Genomic DNA, 20,914 nt, shown 5'->3' on the forward strand with positions numbered 1-20,914 from the left:
TATCAGACTCAATTATGTTGTTACAGTACCAATATGTGGAAAATGCAAAATTTGATGTTGCTAAGCTAATGTCAGGTGAGCTAACGGTGTCATTCGTTTTCCTGGTGGGTATGTGCTCGTCGAGTACAACGAAGTCGGACGAAACAATTTCTTCTTCAAACTTCAAGCCGCGCGAGTCGGTTTATAGTTCGAAGAACCACAGAGCATTATGTGCATTGGCATCACCTAATAGTTGTTTTGCATGTGTTCGCTAGTCGATTTTGAAGTGCCACAGTGTATCCAGGACAGTGTATTATATTATCTAACTTAGGTCTTAAGCAGGTTGCATTGAGTTGTACGACTTTAAGTTGATGCTCAATTTGTGGTGGGGATGGCTTGTTGTTTGTTAAGGGTGTCACTGGGGTTAAATTTACAGTAGTCACATTGCCCATAGTAAAAACTGCGTGACCATTGGTTTATATATTTGAGGGTGGAGCATTTTAGGTAAATCCAGCCTCCGAAGCGGCAACATACACTATATTGATTGACTAAAATTATGGTGTGACAGATGCTACCGCTAGGGCCTGGGTTAGGTTCTATCCGCTGCGGAATAGTAGTGTGAGAACTAGAAGTCCAGCCATTAGCAAGAACATGAGCAGGTAGGCTGGTTTTGGCTGCTCGTTTAACAAAACCATTTGTAACAAAACTCGTTCTCTTTGTTCTCTCGTTTTCTCTCATGTTCCTGTTTCTCTTTCGTCTCTCGCTTTCCTTTTCCCCTTCTCTCTCCCTTTCGCTCTCTCGCAAAACTCTGTCTCCTTTTCTGCCTTTGGTTCTTGACACTAGACCAGTGTAGTGTGAATAGAATTTGGGCACCTCTGAGTTGGGGGTGCGTGGTCTAGCCGCGTTGAGGCATCCATTCTTTAAAAAATTGATATCACATGAAGAAGTCGCTTTTCTAGACAATTGCGATAACTTCTTGCCCGTATTTTGAAAATTAAAAAAAAGCTGAACAATCCAGAGACTGAGTTGCACAAAAAGGTCTGTCCAGAACTCGAGCTAAGTATATTTCGGACAAATCATTCACATACCTTCTACGCCGGCAAACTCTGCGCTACCTGCTTAGCAAACTGCTACTATCTTTTCCCTAATTTTAGAATGGATTTAAAACAACACACAAAAAATTTATTGAGGTTGAAACTATTGCACCAAAGTGATCGTGAAATTAGTCCCGCACCTGGGATGGCTTAGTTAATAATAGTGACATCAAAATCATCAAAACCAGGTGTAACTAATTTTTTTTAAAATAATAAAAACGTATGTACAAATTTCTTGGTTATAATTGCAATCAATTACAGCACGTTATGTATAGCATCATATAATTGATTTTGTGTAAATACATACAATTAATATATATAATCTCGTTCTCTCAGGAAGACATCTTAGATAACAGTGGTTTAAAACCTAATTTGTGAGGTAGTATTATTGTGATTTATGCTCGAGCTCTTCACTTTTTTTGGTCCGTTCTCTACGTCTTCAATAATTTCGCTCTTCTCTCCCTTCAACAGTTCGATTAATTCCTCAAAACTGTACACGTAGAAACTGCAAAGTTTCTTCACAGATTCCCTAGTTACGTTCCCACCAAAACCAATGAATGCGTCCTAAAAGAAAAAATTTTTCAATAAGATGAGCTTAACTTCGATTACCCAGCAAAAGCATATCATCTGTTCAACTGCTTGCAAAATAGCCCTTTCTTAAGAACTGAAAGCTATTTTTTCGAAATTTACTGGGTTTTTATATCATCTTATTTCATAATAAACACAGAAAAAATCTTGAGCAATTAATTCTTACCGCAGGCGGACACGCCTCTGCATCTGTGGCTCCATCTCCGACCATGATGACATGTCTATAAATCTTCCTCTGTTTTAAAGCCTCAATGGCCTTTCCTTTTCCTCCTGCCTGGGATGTAGGCTGCTCTTCGTCAAATCCTATATACTGTCCCTTTTCGTCAAACAGTAGCCTGTTCGCAAACACGTTCTCTTCGGGAATGCTCAACAACCTTGCGACAGGAAATATCAGCTGGTCAAAGCCTCCTGAGATTAGATAAATGTCAACTTGCATTGAGTTCAGAACTTCAACGAGGCGCCTAAAAGGAATAAAAACCTTCGACATGGTTTCAGGTTCGGTGTATAATTTTATAAACAACTAAGCCCGAGGACCATAGATAATGAAACAGATTTGCGCAAAAACTGAGGCGTGACACCTTCAGTCAATTTAAAGTTCCTATGCTAGACTTTCTTGTCAAGATGATTTTATTCAACAGAAGTCAAATCTTTTTACAATAATCAATTCGTCACCACAAACCTAACTCCATCAGTGAGTGAAAGTTGTTCTGATTCTGCGAACGTCTTTAACTAAAACAAATAAGGCAATTGATTTTTTTTAGAGGAAACAGCCAACAGATAGTTGCAGAAGTGTCTATGAACGCAAACTAATTCAAGACCAAGTTTATGTAAATTTTACTTATTTTTACTTATTTAACAATAATAAATAAACAAGGATAGCCGGTTATTGTGCAAGTAGCACAGAAAGTTCCGATCAAAGTCTTTAAATAACTACAAGAAATTTTTTTGATATGAAAAAAAAATTTAGGCATATTCGACAATAAAAGTAATATAGGCAAACAAGACAAAAGTTTTCAAAGAAAAACAAAAAAAAACATAAAAAATCCAAAGAAATAATTCAAACTTTTCTCAATTTTTATTGCATAATTTTTAATGAACTTTTGATTCCCAAAACGGCATTGAAAATCTCCAAAAACTAATTTAACTCGAGTAAAATAATCAAAATAAGCTATTGTAAACGGCCTAAGCTGAGCATAAAAAGCGTGCTCACTCGCATTACTTGCTCGAAATAAGACGAAAATTCAATCAGGTTTTTCTCAATACTGGAAAAAAATTCATATTTCCTAAATTTCGCTAGAATCGTGACTGGAAACACTTTAATATGATATATCACTCAACTCTCTGCGATGATTATTCGTGGTACCTGATTTTGAGTCCAGAACAAAAAAAAAGAAAACAAAGCTAAAACACTCGAATACAAAGTTTTTGAAATGGTCGGAACAACAATTATAAACGATTAGCACCAATAATGAAATATTTAAAATTATTACATGAAAGCTTACCATAGGTTGTCACAGTGTATTTGTCCTTGTAAAATAATTTTTGAAAACATCTTATTATTTACTTTAATTTCTATAGGTCAAAATATTATCTGATGATAATGCTGCCATGAATGTTAATCCATATTGCAACTGGTCTTTGAAAAAAATCGACATAATTTTCATAATATCTTTTGATAACGAATGACTTTTTGTTTTTAGGCTTGATTCAATTTGTTTCTAAAAGTGACACTATTTTCTAATCAAGAATCTAGAGATTTTATTTGATTTTTAAATGGGACGTTGAACCGTATCTTGAATAATCGCAACATTTATATATTGCCGAACTAAATATGCTTTTCGGAAGAAATTGCGAAACTTAAAAAAATTGCACTCAGGAGAACTGCTGGGCAATTTAGATGACTACTGACAAGTGCAGTCACAAGTAATTTTCTGGTTTTAATTAGTTTTGACTTTTTGATTAATTGTAATGATTTTATTCTAAAAGCCATTTTCTAAATATCTTATATTTCTGCTCGTAATGTTAAGAGTTGACCGAGAACTACTAATATATTTAACTTCTGTTTTATCTTCTTTAGTGTTCATCTTTTAAAAATCTTCTTTGAATTTTTTCGACTGAAGATAAGTTCTGTTTTTTCAGCATTCACTTTAAAGGAATGTGATTCGATGTATTGTGATAACATTTCTAGCTCTAATCCAAATCCTGAAGTGACAAATTTAGAAATTGGTGTTCACAGAAGAGGACCATGTCGCAGGTTTATTGCACAGGAATCAGGTATTTGTTTAATTAGTCTATTAATGTAACAAAAATTTAAAAAATTAGGGATCCTAAAAAGCGGGACTGATGAAGAGAAATCCTATCTAATTCAACACTGCTGACATTTTTTCTGTTGACGTTTCCTGATTTAAAAAACTATTATTGTAATTGCACTTTCGGAGATTTCTATCCTAAATTTCTATCCTTTGTTGTGAGAATCTGTGATAAAAAAAATTCAATGCTTCGAAAAAATCTAATGAAGAGCAGGCAAAATATCTGTTACGAACAATTGCTTTTCAAAAATGTTCTGTGCAATATCAAAAGCGTTGATTGTTAAAAGGAGGTTCTGAATCCGAATGCTTATTGCTTAGATTGTTAGATATTAGATACACATTATTTGTCGTTTAGGTGTTGTTCGAAAACTTTGCCCCAGTCATGAAACTGTTCGGTAGTTCTCTGAATCGTCTCTTTTATCAATTGGTGGACCAACTGCGTAGTTGAAAAACTCTTAAGTATTACTTTAATCAGGTTTTTATTCAGAAGGAATGTTAGACACGTGTAACTTTCATTGCATCTATCTTTCCGAGACCATGCTGGAATGTCAGAACCCGTGGGTTTTCGGAATCAGGATTCAGCAAATCTTTTTTACACTCAACGCCAAAGAAAAACCTGAATGTAAAAATTGTTATTGCTCTTTAAAAACCTCATATCTTTTTTGACAAATACTCAACCTAGTGTTGAACATTTATGATGATTGCCATTTATAGTCAATTGTTATTGCTTCTCCGCAAGCAATTTTTCGAAAGGCAAATGCATTTGGGCAACTTTCTGGCGACATTGATGAAATTTAAATTTTAGCGTTGTCTTTTTTATAGAGAAAAGCTGTGAACTGTTCTGGTCATACTCCACACTTAATCTAGGTTTAACGTTTCATAAAAACAAGATTAAGACGTGAAGTTCTTGATTGCATTGACAAAACGAAAAAGAAAAACGTACATCTGTTTTAAGAAAAATTAATAATTAATTGGATTTATCAAAAGCCGTGTGCTTTATGGGTACTTCAACACGTAAATTGAGTTCAGTTAAAAATAAAGTGGCTAATTCGTCCGTTTTAATTGACGTTATGATTATGATTGACCTTTTAGATTGGTCTCTTATGCTATAACCAGTCATTATGTAGTATATTTCAGTTTTTAGATGTGTTGGTGTAGTTCTACAGGTTTGTTCAAGATAATATAGGATTAAATTTGTATAGAGAGACAATTTCTCATCTGAGTTCGAATTATAATTTTTTAAATTGACCAGATTAGAAAAGTATGATTGAGCATAGTCAAAGGTGTTATCCGATTTTTCGATGAACTCAACTTTACTCCTTTAATTGGATTTTGTGAGAAGGGTTGTTCTTCCATTCTCATTCGATTAATGTTTTAATTCAACCTGGATGCTTTCATAAATTTTGTAGCGTATTTAGGACCTGACGAATCTTTGCGTTCGTGTTTTTGGTACAAATGGCATGACATTTCATTTTAGTTCTACTATTGAGTACTTTGATAAAATGCATTTGCAATATATTGAGTACTTTCCTTTATTTTTCGTCTTTGACTCGTTAAACCAGGTTTCTTATTAATCAAAAAGAAACTGTTTTTTTTTTTAAATAATAACTAGAGGTCTGATCGTTTTCGGTGCAAGCTCTTTGTTTAGATACAGAACCTTGATGCTGACACTGTAATTCTCCAATTTTTTTGGGATGTTTCATGCTTTCTAAAAACCCGGGTTTGAATAAAAGTCTCCAGCGACAATCTGTTATTTTTTTCAAAAAAATTATAAACATCATAATACTAAAACATAAAGAATTTATTAACACACACGCCAAGCAGAGCTTCGCACTACTTGGGATACAACGCCAACAAGAAAACATACATCGAAAATAAATAAACACTGTTGAAAAATAACAAGGTGAAAAGCCAATTAAAAGACAAGTAGGGTCTCAATTGAAGACAACAGGTCCTTTTTTGATATTGAATGAATTGGTTATACAGATGCGGGACGAAACGCGTAATTTCAAAAATTGGACTATGTCAAAAAACGTTGTTTCTCCCATAAAATAAGCGAGAGCAATTTTATGAGGGATTGAAATTTTCCCAAAAACATAACATTTCTCTTTTTTAAAAAGTAATCGCTGTTTCCACAGGAAGTTTTTAATAAAAATCAATAAGTTTACGATTAGGACCATTTATCGACGATGGAAAGTTATCAAATAGGAATTCTTGGTAAACAAGGCGAGCAAAACATTTGCAATTTGAATAAGCAACGAAACAAAACTTACGAAGCAGAAAAAACGCCGAACAGTCTTCGAGCAGACAAAAGCTGAGCCAGAAAATGACTTCAAAAACTTCAAATTTCCTAAAACTACAATGAAAATAATTTGGAAGTATTATTATACTTGCTGAAAATGCAAGACAAATCCGTGATGTCGCAGATGAGCGAAAGTCCGACAAATCAATTTTTACCGGAAAAATTTAAATTGCATACAAATTTAAATTTACATTCTGGAAAAATCCCTGACTTAAGAGGGCAAAGGCGACTAGATTATCTTTAGGCCAAGTTCGAAAGAAACTGGAAGCTGCTGAAGTTCAATAAAAAGGCAAATTAAAAACTTTTGGGAAAAGCCTAGTTCCCGATTAACAGACACTTTGCTTCCGCAAGTCTAATAATTGTAACAGACGCGCATGATAGTCGAAAGCTGCTATCTAAAAATGCGCAAGGTTCTCACTGCATAAAACATTTTAGGATAAACTTTGATTTTCTATGGAAAATTGTTATCATTTCTTATTAAAACAATTGTAAGCACAGAGGCGAAGCAGAGCTTCGCACCACTTGCGAACAAACATCAACATACCTAAGAAGTCGAAAAAAGGGAAAAGCAGTTCACAGCTTAAATTTTCCTATGTCTCGATAGAAGTTCATTCGACGCTAACATGCCAAAAATTTCAAAAATGAATAAGCAACGGAACAAAACTTACGAAAAGGAAATAAATCAGGAAATCTTTGAGCAGACATAAGTTAAGCAGAAAAAAAGATTTCATAAGAAATCATTAGTTTTAAGTCCCACATGAGACTAGGAAAAGCAACAATTGCACTTCCACTTCCAACTACAGAAGAAGTTGCCTACATCAAAAGAAAAGAAAAATCAGTGATGTGGCAACTGAGCCGACAATCTGTTGAGCACCTGTTGAGCCGAAAAACAAACGTTTCGAGTCCAACTCCTTGAGTCTACAAAGCACTTGCACCGAAACTTGCTTGCAGGAGAAACAAAATGTGCTGTGTCAACTAGGGCGACAAAATTTAAGCAGAATAACGGAAGTGTAGCAACTCAAATTTTACCGAACTTTTTTCTATTGCTTATATACTGAAAAAAAAGGTCCGGCCGAAAGTCGAACCCCAAAGCTTAAGGTACAACTAAAGATCGAACCTGGAGGTTATGAAGTTTCAGTAAAAAAGCAAGTTGAAAAAAGTTAGAAGGTGCAAGAAAAGTTGTTTACTGGAGAAATTCTTGTTCAGGACTTCAAGACACTTGCTCTTGGAAGTGTAATAATACCTGGTTTTGTCGAAAAAGTTTTGCCCTCAAAACAAGGCAATCTGATTTCATTGTCATAAAATACATGCGGAAACCATTTAATTTAAAAAATAAACATTACAAAAAAATGAATCAATTAAAAATCAGACTTGGTAAAATGAGAAGTTAGGCCAATAATCACAAATCCGAAAATCATCATTTATTCAAGAAAACAGCGGAAACAGACTACAACTACTTTCTACCGAAATGAAAGTAGTTTTCTGCGAATTTTCAAGAAATTGAGCATGTCGAAAATTGAGCGTGTCTGAAATTGAGCATTCCTACACATTTGAACATTCTGTGCCTTTGCAGTATCCTTGCTTATCGTAAAGGTAATTACCGTTTAGTCAAACTCATTCATCGCAAATAGTGCCCAATTGCAGTATCCTTGCTTATCGCAAAGGTAATTACAGTTTAGTCAAACTCATTCATCGCAAATAGAGCGACACTATATGAGATTAATAACCGAAGCATTTTGTTGTGGAAAGAGAAAAATGCAAGGCCTTCAAAGAGGACTAGCGTTTAACTTTCAAAGAAGCCTGAATCCTTTGAGCGTACTCTGACAGCACCCGATTACAGGGTTGTAATTTCAAATTTTGTAAAATGTTGTTTCACCCAAATTTTTCTTAATAACGTTTTTTTTTATAACTTAGTTCTTTTGAAAAAATTTGAAAAAAAAATCACATCTCGGAAACTAAAAACAATTTAGCAGTCGCATTTAAACGCAAGATTTGCAAATCCTGCGAGTACTCTCGCAGTACCATACTACAGCGTTGGGAATTTCAACTTTAAAAGCTTTAAAAAATTCATATGTCAGAAACAGCAGAGATTTGAGCAGTCAAATTTGGAGGCAAGAATCACAACCCCTGAAAGTAATCTGACTGAGACTAACTACATGGTTAGGAGTAAAATTTTCAAAGAAATCACAACAAAACAACACATCTGAAAAACTACAAAGATTTGAGCAGTCATTTTTGGATGCAAGATTCGCAACCGCTGAGAGTTCTCTAATAGCCCCCAACTACATGGTTTTGGAGTTTCAAATTTCGAAAAAAAAAATTTGAGTTTACTGAGAACTTTTTGAAAAACTCATATCTCAAAAACTACAAGGACTTGAGCAGACACATTTAGGGATAAAATTCGCAACTCCTGGAAATACATTGAAAGGACCTCATTGCAGAGATTGGAACTTCACTTTTCGTGAATTTTTTAATATCTAAGTTCTTTGAACAACTTTAAAAAAAATAGATAGGAAACGTCACATCTCGCAAACTAAGAGAGTTTGAACAGTCACAATTTGACACAAGTTTTGCAACTTGTAACTCCTGACAGTACCCTCACAGTAGCCAACAACAAGGTAGGGAGTTTCAAATATTTTTGAATTTTAAAATCCAAAATTTTTAAAGTTTTCTGAAAAAAAAAATTTAAAAAAAAATAGAAAATCCATATCTCGAAAACCAAAAGGATTTGAGCAGTCAAACTTGGACGCCAGGTTTGCAACCTGTGAATAGACCCTGAGAGCACCCAAATACTGGGTTGAGAAACTCAATTTGATTAGATTTTTTATATCAAAGTTTTTTGAAAAAACACATGGAAAAAATCATAAAACACGTCATATGTCAAGAACTACAAAGTTTTGAGCAGTCATATTTGGAGGCAAGATTCGCATTACTTGAAAGCACTCTGACAGCACCCAATTGCAAGGTTGAGAATTTCCAATTTTGAAAATTAGTTTGTGATTTGGGTTTTCTGAAAATTGAAAAAAAACTTGCAATATACAATATAGCTTAAATTGGTAAAATTCTTCCGCTAAATATGCAAAAATATACGTTGAAAATGCTTCAACGTGGCGAGATAACGAAGTCCGCAGTTGAATATATTAAAAAAAAAATATCTGAACAATATTAAAACCGATGAAAATTTTGCCGTTTGAATGGCTTTTGATTTAGTTAACTGAATAAACACAAATCATTTGGCAAAATTCTCGACCACAACACTAGAATCTTTGAGATCCGCCCTTAATTTTTATTGAATCTTTATTTGAATATCTGTTTTCTACTGAAAGTAGATTTATGATTGTAGGACTGAAAAAAAATTAAATTTTTCTAACTGTGAAAAGGCTAAAACTCTTTTGAGTGTTACTGTGTGAAAAAAAGCGAGTATTTTTAATAACTCTAATCAAAAACTTAAAAACAAATATTCAATATCTGAGATTGAAATGAACATACCGAAATCAAGTGTTTTCACGCCATCACTCTTAAAAACAGCAATAGCTAATTTCTTTTTGTTCCATAGCGCCAAGAAAAATCAATTAGATAACCCTGGCTGATTTCAAGCGTAACAAGGATAGTCGGCTGCAGTGAAAGTAGCACAGACTGTTCCGACCAGATTCATTAAAAAAGAAAGTTTTTTTCCATTTTCAAATTAGTGTCGTTTTTAGTGGGTGGTGTGATTCAAAAACTAAACGATCGCGTTGAAAATTAGCGAATTAGGCATCATTGACAATAATTGTCTTCAAAAATGAATAAAAAACAAAAACCTGAAAAAAAAAATTTCAAAATAACATTAAAACAACCTTGTTGCCAGAACAAGCGCTAAATGAAACATTCAAACTATAACTCGTTTTTTTTACAATAAATTCAAGTTTTTAATCCTAAAATTCAATAAAAACAATAAATTTCCATATAGCGATCGAGTTACTAGTTCCAATTCACATATAATTACCGAATACACAACAAACACCGAATACAAAACAAACAACAAATGTGGGATGAACCATTGAGGATTGAAAAGAGAGGGGGAATGCACTAACAGCAAAGGAACAAAGGAGCACCAGAATTGGGAAGGCAAAAACGTAATAAACTGCACAAGACTAGATGGCCCGACTGACAATCATAGTGGCGTTTCCTCTCATGAGGCTCACTGAGAGGCTCTGGAGAAGGCGAACTGGGGCAACAAGAGCGTCACATGAACCAGAACGTCTGGCATCAGCGAGGATAGCAACTGACTTGAGGGTTTTGATAGCTAAAGCGGACCAACCCCCGAGCGTTTCGACTGCTAACGGGAAAAAACTGATTCCTTGTTCCTCACAGTTTTTCTCGTGTTTCGAAAATTTGCGGTCCTCAGCAACTTCCAGGGACGCCCCGGGGGTCTCCGCCGCACGAGAGAGAAGAGATAACTGCAGCGGGGATGTCACGGTGACGTCGAAAGCAGCTGGGCGACCAGCGCTCCAAGTAGGGACAAAAATATCGCCGGGTTTGGACCGTTCTCCAGGGATGAGGTTCCGTTGCTCCTTGATGGGGACTAAAGAGGCAGCCGTGGTAGCATTGAAAATAATGTCCCGTAGTCTGTCGTGACGGGAGATCCGGCCACCACTCCCCCCACAAGCGACAGCGTGGTCCCCGAGGACGTCCAGAATGCCAGACGGACACGCGGGGCACCTACGAGCAGACGTGAACACAGGAAGACCAAGGCGGTATCTGACAGCAGCTTGGAACTCAGCAGGTAGCAGGTGCAGGCCAAGACCTTTAATGGGGACTGCGGTAAGCCAAGCGCCGGCGTAAGGCAGAGAGAGCGACTGGAGACGAGCTTGCTCGCGGGAATCGGGAAGAGACGAGAAAAAAGCGTTGTAGGTGGCCTTATCGAGTTTCTCTTGGAAAGCTTCTTGAGTAAAACCGGGAGTGTTAACGCTTCCAGACTGTTCACGGAAGTCGTTAGAGGCACGCAGGAACTCCGGCGTATCAGTGATGTCGCATTCGGTAAGAAACGAGACCAAATGAGCTGACTGACACGAAGACCCTAGGAAGGCAGGGATGTGTTGGTCGCGAGCTTGCCGGACGCCAAGTCCGCCATCTTTGATAGGCATGGAAGACTGAGACCAGGCAAGATCAGGAACAGGTGAGCCAACTATGACAGAAAGAGCATCGCGGAGGAGTTCATCAAAAACTTGCAGGGAAGCTGCGACAGGCTGAGAGGGCGGCTGAGTGCGAAGAGAGTACGTCAGCTTGGGAGCAGCAAGGCAAGTGCGAGTGATGCCAAGTGAGAGCTGGGGGTCATCAAGAAGAGGTAACTTTTCAAGACATTTGGTGGCTTTCGAGATGCGTTTTTGTCCAGGACTTTAACTGAGAACTCAGTATCACCAATGGGGGCGCCAAGAAGCTCGAAGCCATTAGACGCTGCTCTCGGGATAGAAACGGGGATGGACGAGAACTCCACAGGGGCCCACAACTCACACTTACTGTGCTTGACTTTGAGGCCGAGATGCAAGCCGTTGGAAGTGATGAATTCGAGAGCCTTGAGCAAGGAGTCTTCGTCGCCGGCACAAATACCATCATCAAGGTACCAGCAGTTGAGGGTGAGACCGGGGACTTCCGACTTGAGAGATTCGACAAGAGAGTGCAGGGTGACCGCAAAAATGAGAGGCCCTAGCGGATCCCCCTGTTGAACTCCTTTCGCGCTGTTGAGAATGACATCCTCGAACAGCAGACGACTGTGGTGACCGTAGGTAAACTCAACAAAAGCGGAGAGACCGGGAAGACGGTTGCGAACTTGAAGGAGGATCTCGGTGCAGTCTAGCGTGTTGAAAGCGTTCTCAAAATCCACTGTTAAGACGCCTTGGTGACCATGTTCCGAGCACTTTTTGACTGTCATTTTAGTAGCGTGGACGATGGCTTCCGAGCCACCGCTGGTAGCGACTCCAAGCTCGTGAGGACACAGGAAATCACGAGCTTCAGCGTTGGCGGCTTTAGCAAGGCATTTAGCAGTGAGCCTTCGGAGAACTTCGCCGACCGCAATAGGCCGGACACCACCAAATTTGACTAAAAATCAAAAATTTCCAACCGGTTTTCCTCGTCACGGTATATTTTTTGGAAGCTTTTTTAATGTCATTCAAATCACGACTGAAAGGACTTTAATATGATAAATCACATAACTCACTACGATGATTATTTGTGGTAGCTGTTTTTGCTTGGAAAACAAAAAAAACTAAAGCACACCCGAACACAGTTCCTCCCCATTTTCAATGGTGGCAACAAAACTGATCAAACCACTCACGTCAGTTGATGTCGGTTGCATAATTGTCAGCCTTTCCTTCAGGGCCTCGCAGAACTTCATTCCACCTCCCATTGCACGCAGAGTACTTTAATCAGCAGTCAATTCATAAATACTCAGAATAAAGTTTGCCAATTATTATTGAAAGGGCTACGACTTACACCTCCTGAACTTTGTTGCCCACGCCCAAATAAGATGCGAACTCGTCTATGAATTCTCCTGTAACCAATGTGGAGTCCACATCAAAACAAACTGCGTCCTCCTTCCCAAGCTGCTGCCATAAACAGGCGATGTCCTTTTCAGTGCCCATTTAATTCGGTTACCTTGCACAAGTTGAAAAACTAATAAGGAAAACCAAAGATTTCTATCATAACAGCACGGGTAGATAATTGTTGCGATAAAAATCTGAAATTTGCATATACATGCCATTGAAACATTCCAGTGCAATTTCCAAAAACAGTTGCACTAATGCAGTAGTGTTGCCAAGCTAGGTAACATTCCAGTGCAATTTCCAAAATCCAATGCAGTAGTGTTGCCATTGAAACATCCCAGTGCAATTTCCAAAATCAGTTGCACAAATGCAGTAGTGTTGCCAAGCTAGTGTTGCCAAGCTAGTTACAAAAACGACTGGCTTATCACAGCTCTACATGCTTTTCACCGTCTCTGCCAAAGCCAGTTCTTTTGGTGGTCTTTCAAACATCGGGTCGACAAAAAAAACGTTACTGTTTCCGGCTTCGATCAGAACGCTCTGATTAACTTAATTACATGCAAAAATTGAGATCATGGCTGGGTCTCCGTATCCCCGGGCTACGAGGTCACTCCTAAAAACAGGGCTACTACTTATATGCTATATTACTTTTGTTTTTGTTAGATGAAAATCATCATCTCCATCGAAGATGGATCAACCCTAACCCCAACTCCTAGCTTCTCATTATCTGAAAACGAATTTCGTATTAATTAAATTCAACTCAAGACATTCCGGGAAGCAAAAAGTTTGTATAAAACGGTTCAAGTCCCAATCACGAGACCCTTCCGGATTCTGGAATCCGGAGAAATAATACGCTTATCGTTACAACTCGGAGTGGTTTCTGACAATTTCTAACCACAATTTCAATCTTCTGCCGTTTTTTCGTTGTTGTTGTCACTGGGACCAGGGAATTCAAACATTGGATTTTAAAGTTTGAGTTTGAGTAAATTCTGTTTGAGTTTGATGTTTGAGTTTGACTCAAACAGTGAAATGATGTTTGAGTTTGAGTTTGAATTTTTTATGTTGACACTCAATTTTCATGTCTTTAATCTTGGCATGACATACACCGTTTTTCGCGTAGATTCTATTGAAAATGACCAAATTGCATTTAAACCAAAACAACAAAAATCTACCATTTATTGGCAATTAACAGTAACAATTAGCAACAGTAGCAATTAACAAGTAACAGAAGTAAATCAGTTAAAGAGATAGCAGTTTTTATTCAAGAAAGCATTGTGACATTCGACCAGAATGGCCAAAATGCAGTCTCTGCAGAATTCAGGATTTTAGCAGTGAACCTTCCGGATTGGCGATTTAGGACGGATAAGGACGTTATTTGAATGATTGGCCAAACGGTGAAGGCTAGACGATTCTGGAATTCTAAATTTTAAATTTTCGAAGTGATGACGTAACATTTCTGAGAAATGTTAAAACGGCCATTTTGGCTAAAATAGCAGAAAGAAACAGAACAACTTTTATCTGCGATTGCGAACAGTACGAAAATCGAGATTAGAGAACGACAACAAAATACAGAATAGCAGAGAGCGTTCCGAGTTGCAACTATTGTGCTGCTACAATAGTTGCAAGGCCCTTGCCAACAACGGTGAAGGGTGAGAACCAGCCTTCCGGATTGGTGTGAAATTGAACTTAAGGAGCTTGATTCACTGGATTCAAGAATCCGGAAGGGTTTCGGGACTGGAACTTTTAGCCTTTTATATAAACTTTTAGCTTCTTGTCATGTCCTGAATTGAATTTAATTAACAACTGGATTCGTTTTGATAAGGATGAGAAGCTAGGAGTTGGGGGAAAGGGTTGATCCATCTTCGATGGAGATGATGATTTTTATCTACTGAACAAAAACAATAGTAATATAATAAGTAGTAGCCCTGTTTTTAGGAGTGACCTCGTGGTCTGGGGATACAGAGACCCAGCCATGAGCTCACTAATTTTGCATGTAATTCAGTTAATTTGAGCGTTCTGGTCGAAGCCGGAGAACAGTAACGTTTTTGTCAGCCTGATGTAAGAAAGACCACCGAAAAGTACTGGCTTGGTAGAGACGGTGAAAAACATGCAAAGCTCTGTTTAGACGCTAGCCAGTCGTCTTAAGACTTAGTTTTGTTATCCGTCGATATGTATCTTCCGGGCGAATGTTACATGTATGTTTTTATGGCGCTCCTGGGTGTTATTCTTTCATAACATCATGACCGGCGGAACCGTTAACGAGCACTCCGCGCCGAGCGGATGCTCACATTAACGCCCTTAATAGTCCTAAACTGCCGGGGCGGAAGGGTAGTTCGGAACGCGGAAGCCTTCCGGATTACCGTGAATAGTTTTTTAACCTAGTTAAGACCGAAAATTCACGAACCAGGAAGGGTGGGGGGAATCATGAACCCCTCATCCCCTGAGTGGTTTGTGACCAAAAACACTTAAAGATATAAGCAAAACCAAACAAAAAGTAGTATAGTACCCAAGAAAAACAAAAAAAAACATAAAAAATAACCGGAAAAACCAAAAACAGTAAAAAAGTAAAAAATCAGTAGAAATCATCCCCCCAGACAAGATGTGATTCAACCCCCCCGTTTGTTGTTGATAGATATATTGTTGTTACAGGCATTTATATCAGTCAGGATCGTTACGATCAATTTTGTAGCCCGTTTGTGAGGCTTGTACTGTAGGGTTATTTGAGCATTTAAGCACGTTAATGATAAATTGCGCTCAATCCGGAAGGGTCAGCTGATTTGCGCTCAATCCGGAAGGGTCAGCTGATTTGCGCTCAATTCGGAAGGGTCTTGGGTGAAGACCGATCCGGCAAGCAGTTCAAGGAGCAACAAGAAGGGGCTCAACGACAACAACAATCGACTGTTGGGTATCGTTAACAAGTTTTGTATCCCTTTTGGTACAAAAAGTAAGATAGTAATCTGTGGGGGGCTCGACAGTGCTGCACTGTAGTGACCCTTCACCGAACTGCGAATATCCGAGTTAAGCACCTTAATTTGGATAATAAACAAACCCGGAGGGGTATAGTATTACTAATATTATTATTCATATAGCCTATATTAATAGTCACATATCGTTTTTCAGTGAAAAACAACGAAAACAGACCGGTTTTTAGGGTCAAAATAGCGATATTTTGATCCCCCCACAAGTCGCGATTTTTGAGATATCGATATTTTTTGAAACGGAAAAAAGCGCTAAGTTAGTGTGTTACATCGTAACTGCACTACTGTAATAAGTAGAACCGGTTAACTTTAGTTCGGAAGTGGTTGGAACTAGTTTGGTACCAAAAACCAAATTTTCCCAATTTTTGATAGTAAGAAACACTAAAAATTTAGAAAATTTTTTGAAATTTTTGAGGTAGGACAGTAAAAATAGTTGTTCGGACAACGTCCACTAGTGAATCTACAAGTCTTAAAATCCGCTACCCGAAAGCCTTCCGGGTTGCAGAGAAATCGAACATAACGTGTTTGATTTGGTGGATTCATCAATCCGGAGGGGTCCAGGTAGCATAGTTTTTCGCAAATTTTTTCTACAATAGCGTTTTAGATCGGGTCTTTTGCATTGAACTAGAAGAGTATAGGCCTTCTGAGCTCGGATCAATAATTTTTAGGTCGAAAGGACCAGATTTGCGGAAAAAGTTTTGGTTAATAACTTTGGAACTACTGATCATATCGAGTTGATCTTGGTACCAATAGATCAGAAATTAGCTGAGCTTACTAATAGGATCAGAAATTTTTCGGAAAAGCGAGCGAGAAAATTTTTTGAGATTGTTTTTAGCAAATTACACAAATCCGGAGGGGTACACCCTTCACGTTTTATAAATTTTTCTGAAAAACCCTTATACCTCTACCAAAAGTTGATAGCGATTGAACTAAGTAACTTAGGACAGTTCTAGACAAAGAGGGAGGGCTGAAGGCACAAGACAACCATAATACAGTCGAAATTAGGCGAGTGATAAGACCCTTCACCGTGAGTGTGAATTGTCAAATAAGTGCCTTAACTTCAACCCGGAGGGGTCTAGGAAAGGAACCTATACCCTTCCCAGTTAATTCAAACAGCATAAAAGCAACGCAGAACGTATCCGGAGGGGTATAAGCTGAAATTAAGAAAACTACGGAAAGCTACTTTGACAGAGCTAAGGGCTCCCAATCCGGAGGGGTCGAAATTTTTCAAAGTCAGAGGGGTCCGAATCCGGAGGGGTCTACTTTCCACAAAACCGGAAGGGTCTTATAGTTGCTAATTCGGAGGGGTCCAAATCCGGAGGGGTCCATATTCTGACAGTCCGGAAGGGTCCTATTTGTGCCAATCCGGAGGGGTATTATTTTATTAAGGACTTAGGTAAACGAAAGAAAGACTAAAAAGCGAGAGGTATTAGGTTATTAATACACAGGCTAGGTATCAGTGACTGCACTGGTAACTTGCCTCTCAAAAAGAACCAGACTAATACAAAACAGGTCCGAACTCGGATATTCGCGACACTAAGTCTAAATTAAAAAGAGCGTGACTCATTGGTGTGGATTGAAACATAATACGTTTTTGGGGAAAGTGACTGCCCTGAGGATTTTAGTAGGTCTAGCTCGGGCAGTCCGAAGGCAGATAGGTAACACAGTACTCGGTGGGTGCAATAGACGCCCACTTGAGAAAATTACTGCCTTCAAAGTTTTGTCTGTTTGGTGCAGCACCAAGCAGGGAAAGCTTTTTCTTTAAAAAGACAGGTTCGACTATTGTACTGCGACCGACTAAGAGTACAAGACGCATACGTTTTTTTAAAATATACATTCATATTGTGTCAATATATATTTTTGTTTTTGATTTTAAATCAACCTAAACTGTGCTTGATTGGGTGGTGACTACACTATCTTTTAAATTGACTGATAACATCATATTGTGCTAGTTTCCAGATCTTTGGACCGATAATCGGCTAGTGTGAATAAATTTTATACAAACTGTACTCTGACAACATACAGGGATTCGTGGTCACTATTTAATAGAATCTGGTGAAATTTATTGTGTTGTGTCATTATTATTGTTAATAAAACTATAAGGTCTCTAGCAATTGAGTCAAGAGTAGGCATAGGAAAGTGACAAATAAAGAATGAGTTTAGACAACTCAAGGATACCAAAACGAGGTAATAGCTCTAGGAAATTCATACCTGAAAAGCAAAGAAAAACGATGACCGATCCTTTTGTGGATTGGATCAAGCGAACCCGGTCCGATAAAGAGGGGACGGTTTCAGGCAGAATGGTTGAAACGAGAAGTCAAAAGACCTCAGAAGAGCGAAGAGAACTGTTAGAAGTGGAGGTCAATACGGACCATACCATGAACGACAACCAGGGAGTAAATGGACTGGAAGGGAGAGGCAGAAGGCTGGCGAGTGAATCTACTCCGGTAGAACAAGGCCATGATTTTGCCACTTCCACCGGGACGTTGGATCGAGAGGAGATGTCGGAACTGTCCGACATCTCAACTGAAGTAACGGCAACTAGAAGATCTCCGACAGACAACACTATGATGGCAAGCGGAACTGGAAAACAAACAACCTCATCATCGTTCTCAGAAAGAATGAAGAACACCTTCGGAAACATCTTTCCATTCAGCATGGGAGGAGGAGCAGGAAACGATGGGGAGTCCCAGGAGGAAGAGGATGAAGAGGAGCAAGGGGACTTTGGATCTCAAGTCAGCCTCAATAGTTCGATCCAGGAGAGTGAGGCACACGTCGGAAGAGAGACTGGAACCATGGACAAATTTGGTGTAGTGACAACGATAAGTAAGGAGGCAAACACACCGGGCCAGTCAAAGGACTTCGCGTTTAGGACAAGTTCGGAGCCACAACCTGAAGAGAGTAGAACCAGAGGGCTCGGCAATGCGTTAATGCATCCTGAAATAAATAATGAAAAGACGTTGAAGCACAGAGTCAAGGCCCGGATCTCGACAAGCACGAAGTTACCTGGCTCCGACAGGGTTACACCGCCACTAGTGACGCCACTCGTGGATAACGGGGCAGCACTAGAAGAAGCCTTAAACAACATAGTGGGCAGTTTAGGAGAACAAAATGAACAGATGTCGATAAGGATGAGTGAACTAGAAAGAGCAGTTCACATTGAAAGAGAAAGTCTGCGGGAAGAAATAAACCGCAACAGACAAGAAGTTGACAGAAGCGAAAAACGCTTGAAAGAAAGAACGGACGAACATATGACGAGGAACTTGTCGCGAATGACAAGAGAAGCGGAACAGAGGGAGTTACGCTTAAGAGCCGACATGGAGAAGTTAAGAATTCAGCAAGAGCAGTCTCTTGGGTCTCTTGACACAAAGATAGACGCGATGATGGAGAGGCGAACGCAGGCTATCATGGATAGGTTGGACGGGCTACTAAGCAGCAAGAGTGGACCAAAAGAAGGAGAGCCGAACTCGGGAGGTCCCAGCAGGGAACCGAGGGTGAACTTCAATGAACATCAAAGGAGGAAGACAAATGGATCCACTAGAGGCAGGGGCAGTTCATCAGGCTATGCCACAAGGGGTAATACAGCATGGGGCCCGAACAGTAGAGCGAGTTCAACGGGGAACAGACAAACCTCGAACGAACGACCAACGCAAAGCACACATGCGACTGGGAGAAGCGATTCTGGCAACATGGGGCATACAAGCCCGAGGAGGAGTCACATGGGCCAAGCGGGAAACGCTCAAGGTGATTCGGATTGCAGGGATGCACCGCACACAGAGCCTTCGACAAGGTGTGAGGACACTCAAGCGGGACTCTCAAGGGATGCTACGGCAATGGCCACAGCATTTGAACCCCTGAACAGGTCTTTGGAGACATTCCTGACGCGGTTATCTAGAACCAATGAACGCAGTGAAAAGTCCAGAAGAGTCTTTAAGAAACCAAGATGCTACAAAGACGAATCTGATGGCTGTATTGATACCTGGATAGAGGTAATGAAGCTGCATTTCGAGGAAGAAGACTTGTCTGAGAGACAGGAATGCAGCGCGCTCACCAGCAACTTAGAAGGGACAGCCCTGAACTGTGTCATGGCCAAGAAACAGTATCAACGTGACACTGCTGAGAAAATCTTCGAAATCTTATTAAACCGTTTCGGATCAGGGGTGCAGGGGCACCAGGCGATGATGCGCTTCGAGAAACGGAGGCAACGAGAAGATGAAACAATAGACAAGTTTCTCGATGATTTGGAAATGCTGAGAAGACGCAGCCAACCGGATGAGTCAAACCGAAGGATGAACCTGGCCGTAGCCTCAAAATTCATCGATGGTGTGAAAAATGATGAACTTCGTACGATGCTAGCAACGCATTACACACCACTATCAACTAATGCGCCAACACCGGAGGAGTTGAGGCTCAAATCAAAAGAGTATCTTTTGTTGAAACCTCCTTCGAGATCTGGATATTACAAGAACAATTATGGCAATTTTAACAACGGACCAGCTAACCAAGGGAACAATTGGTACAAACCGAGGGATGATATGGACAAGAGACGTTCTTGTGCTAATTGCAGTTCAACAGACCATCATGTGTCAGCATGCCCAGCTTACAAGCAAGGCATGAAAGCAATAGGCTTTAGCCTCGAGGACGAAGATGCGTCAGAGTTGGACCATGAGGATTTCATGAGAGGAGTAATTGCGAAATTCGGCCCGAGGTGTTTCTTTTGCAACTTGGAAGGTCATTTTAAATCAGATTGTCCGCAATTCTGGGATGCAGTGGCAGACATCAAGCATCCAAGGCATGAAGAAGCTTTGTCAGGAGTGAAAGCAAGCAAGGCTCGACTCTTGAGCGAAGCAGAGGCACGCAGGAAGGACAAACCTCAAGAGCTGGCGGCAAAGAAAATGCAAGCGGTAACAGAAGAAGCACGTGAACCGGAACCAGCAACTGCGGCCGATGACTTCAAGATCGATTATAAGGCAGCCGCAAAGGATGCTCTAAATAGAGTACAGCAGGAATTGGTGACGAAAGAGATCGAACAAAAAGTGAAACTTGAACTGGAAAATGAAAAGCTTCAGGAGCAACTGAATACCTTCGAGGCAACGGAGTTCGAGGAGACGAAAACACCAAGCAGTTTAGATATGAAACTTAAAGT

At 39.3% G+C, this 20,914-nt stretch overlaps 2 protein-coding genes across 2 annotated transcripts in view; one reads left to right on the top strand and one right to left on the bottom strand.

The window, feature by feature from the left end:
• The window catches only part of LOC134842939 (flap endonuclease 1-like), a 323,491-nt gene that overhangs the window by 110,598 nt on the left and 191,979 nt on the right, over window positions 1-20,914 (top strand). The window lies entirely within an intron of this gene.
• Window positions 1,140-13,868, bottom strand: LOC134841179 (phosphoserine phosphatase-like). The gene is made up of 5 exons (XM_063857002.1): window positions 12,744-13,868; window positions 12,586-12,670; window positions 2,341-2,390; window positions 1,828-2,122; window positions 1,140-1,637 (listed from the first exon to the last, which is right to left on the bottom strand). The coding sequence occupies exons 1-5, from the start codon at window positions 12,890-12,892 to the stop codon at window positions 1,434-1,436; spliced, it is 783 nt and encodes a 260-aa protein (XP_063713072.1). The 5' UTR covers window positions 12,893-13,868; the 3' UTR covers window positions 1,140-1,433.

This window comes from Symsagittifera roscoffensis, chromosome 3 (assembly GCF_963678635.1).
Source record: "Symsagittifera roscoffensis chromosome 3, txSymRosc1.1, whole genome shotgun sequence".
NCBI classification, from domain to species: Eukaryota; Metazoa; Xenacoelomorpha; order Acoela; family Convolutidae; genus Symsagittifera; species Symsagittifera roscoffensis.

Coding starts and splice junctions, on each gene's coding strand:
- LOC134841179 (XM_063857002.1), bottom strand. CDS start 12,892: ATGGGCACTGAAAAGGACATCGCCTGTTTATGGCAGCAGCTTGGGAAG. Junction 2,391..12,585: donor TGCAACCGACATCAACTGAC/GTGAGTGGTTTG, acceptor TATTTGTTTTAG/TTAAAGACGTTCGCAGAATC. Junction 2,123..2,340: donor TCACTCACTGATGGAGTTAG/GTTTGTGGTGAC, acceptor TATTCCTTTTAG/GCGCCTCGTTGAAGTTCTGA.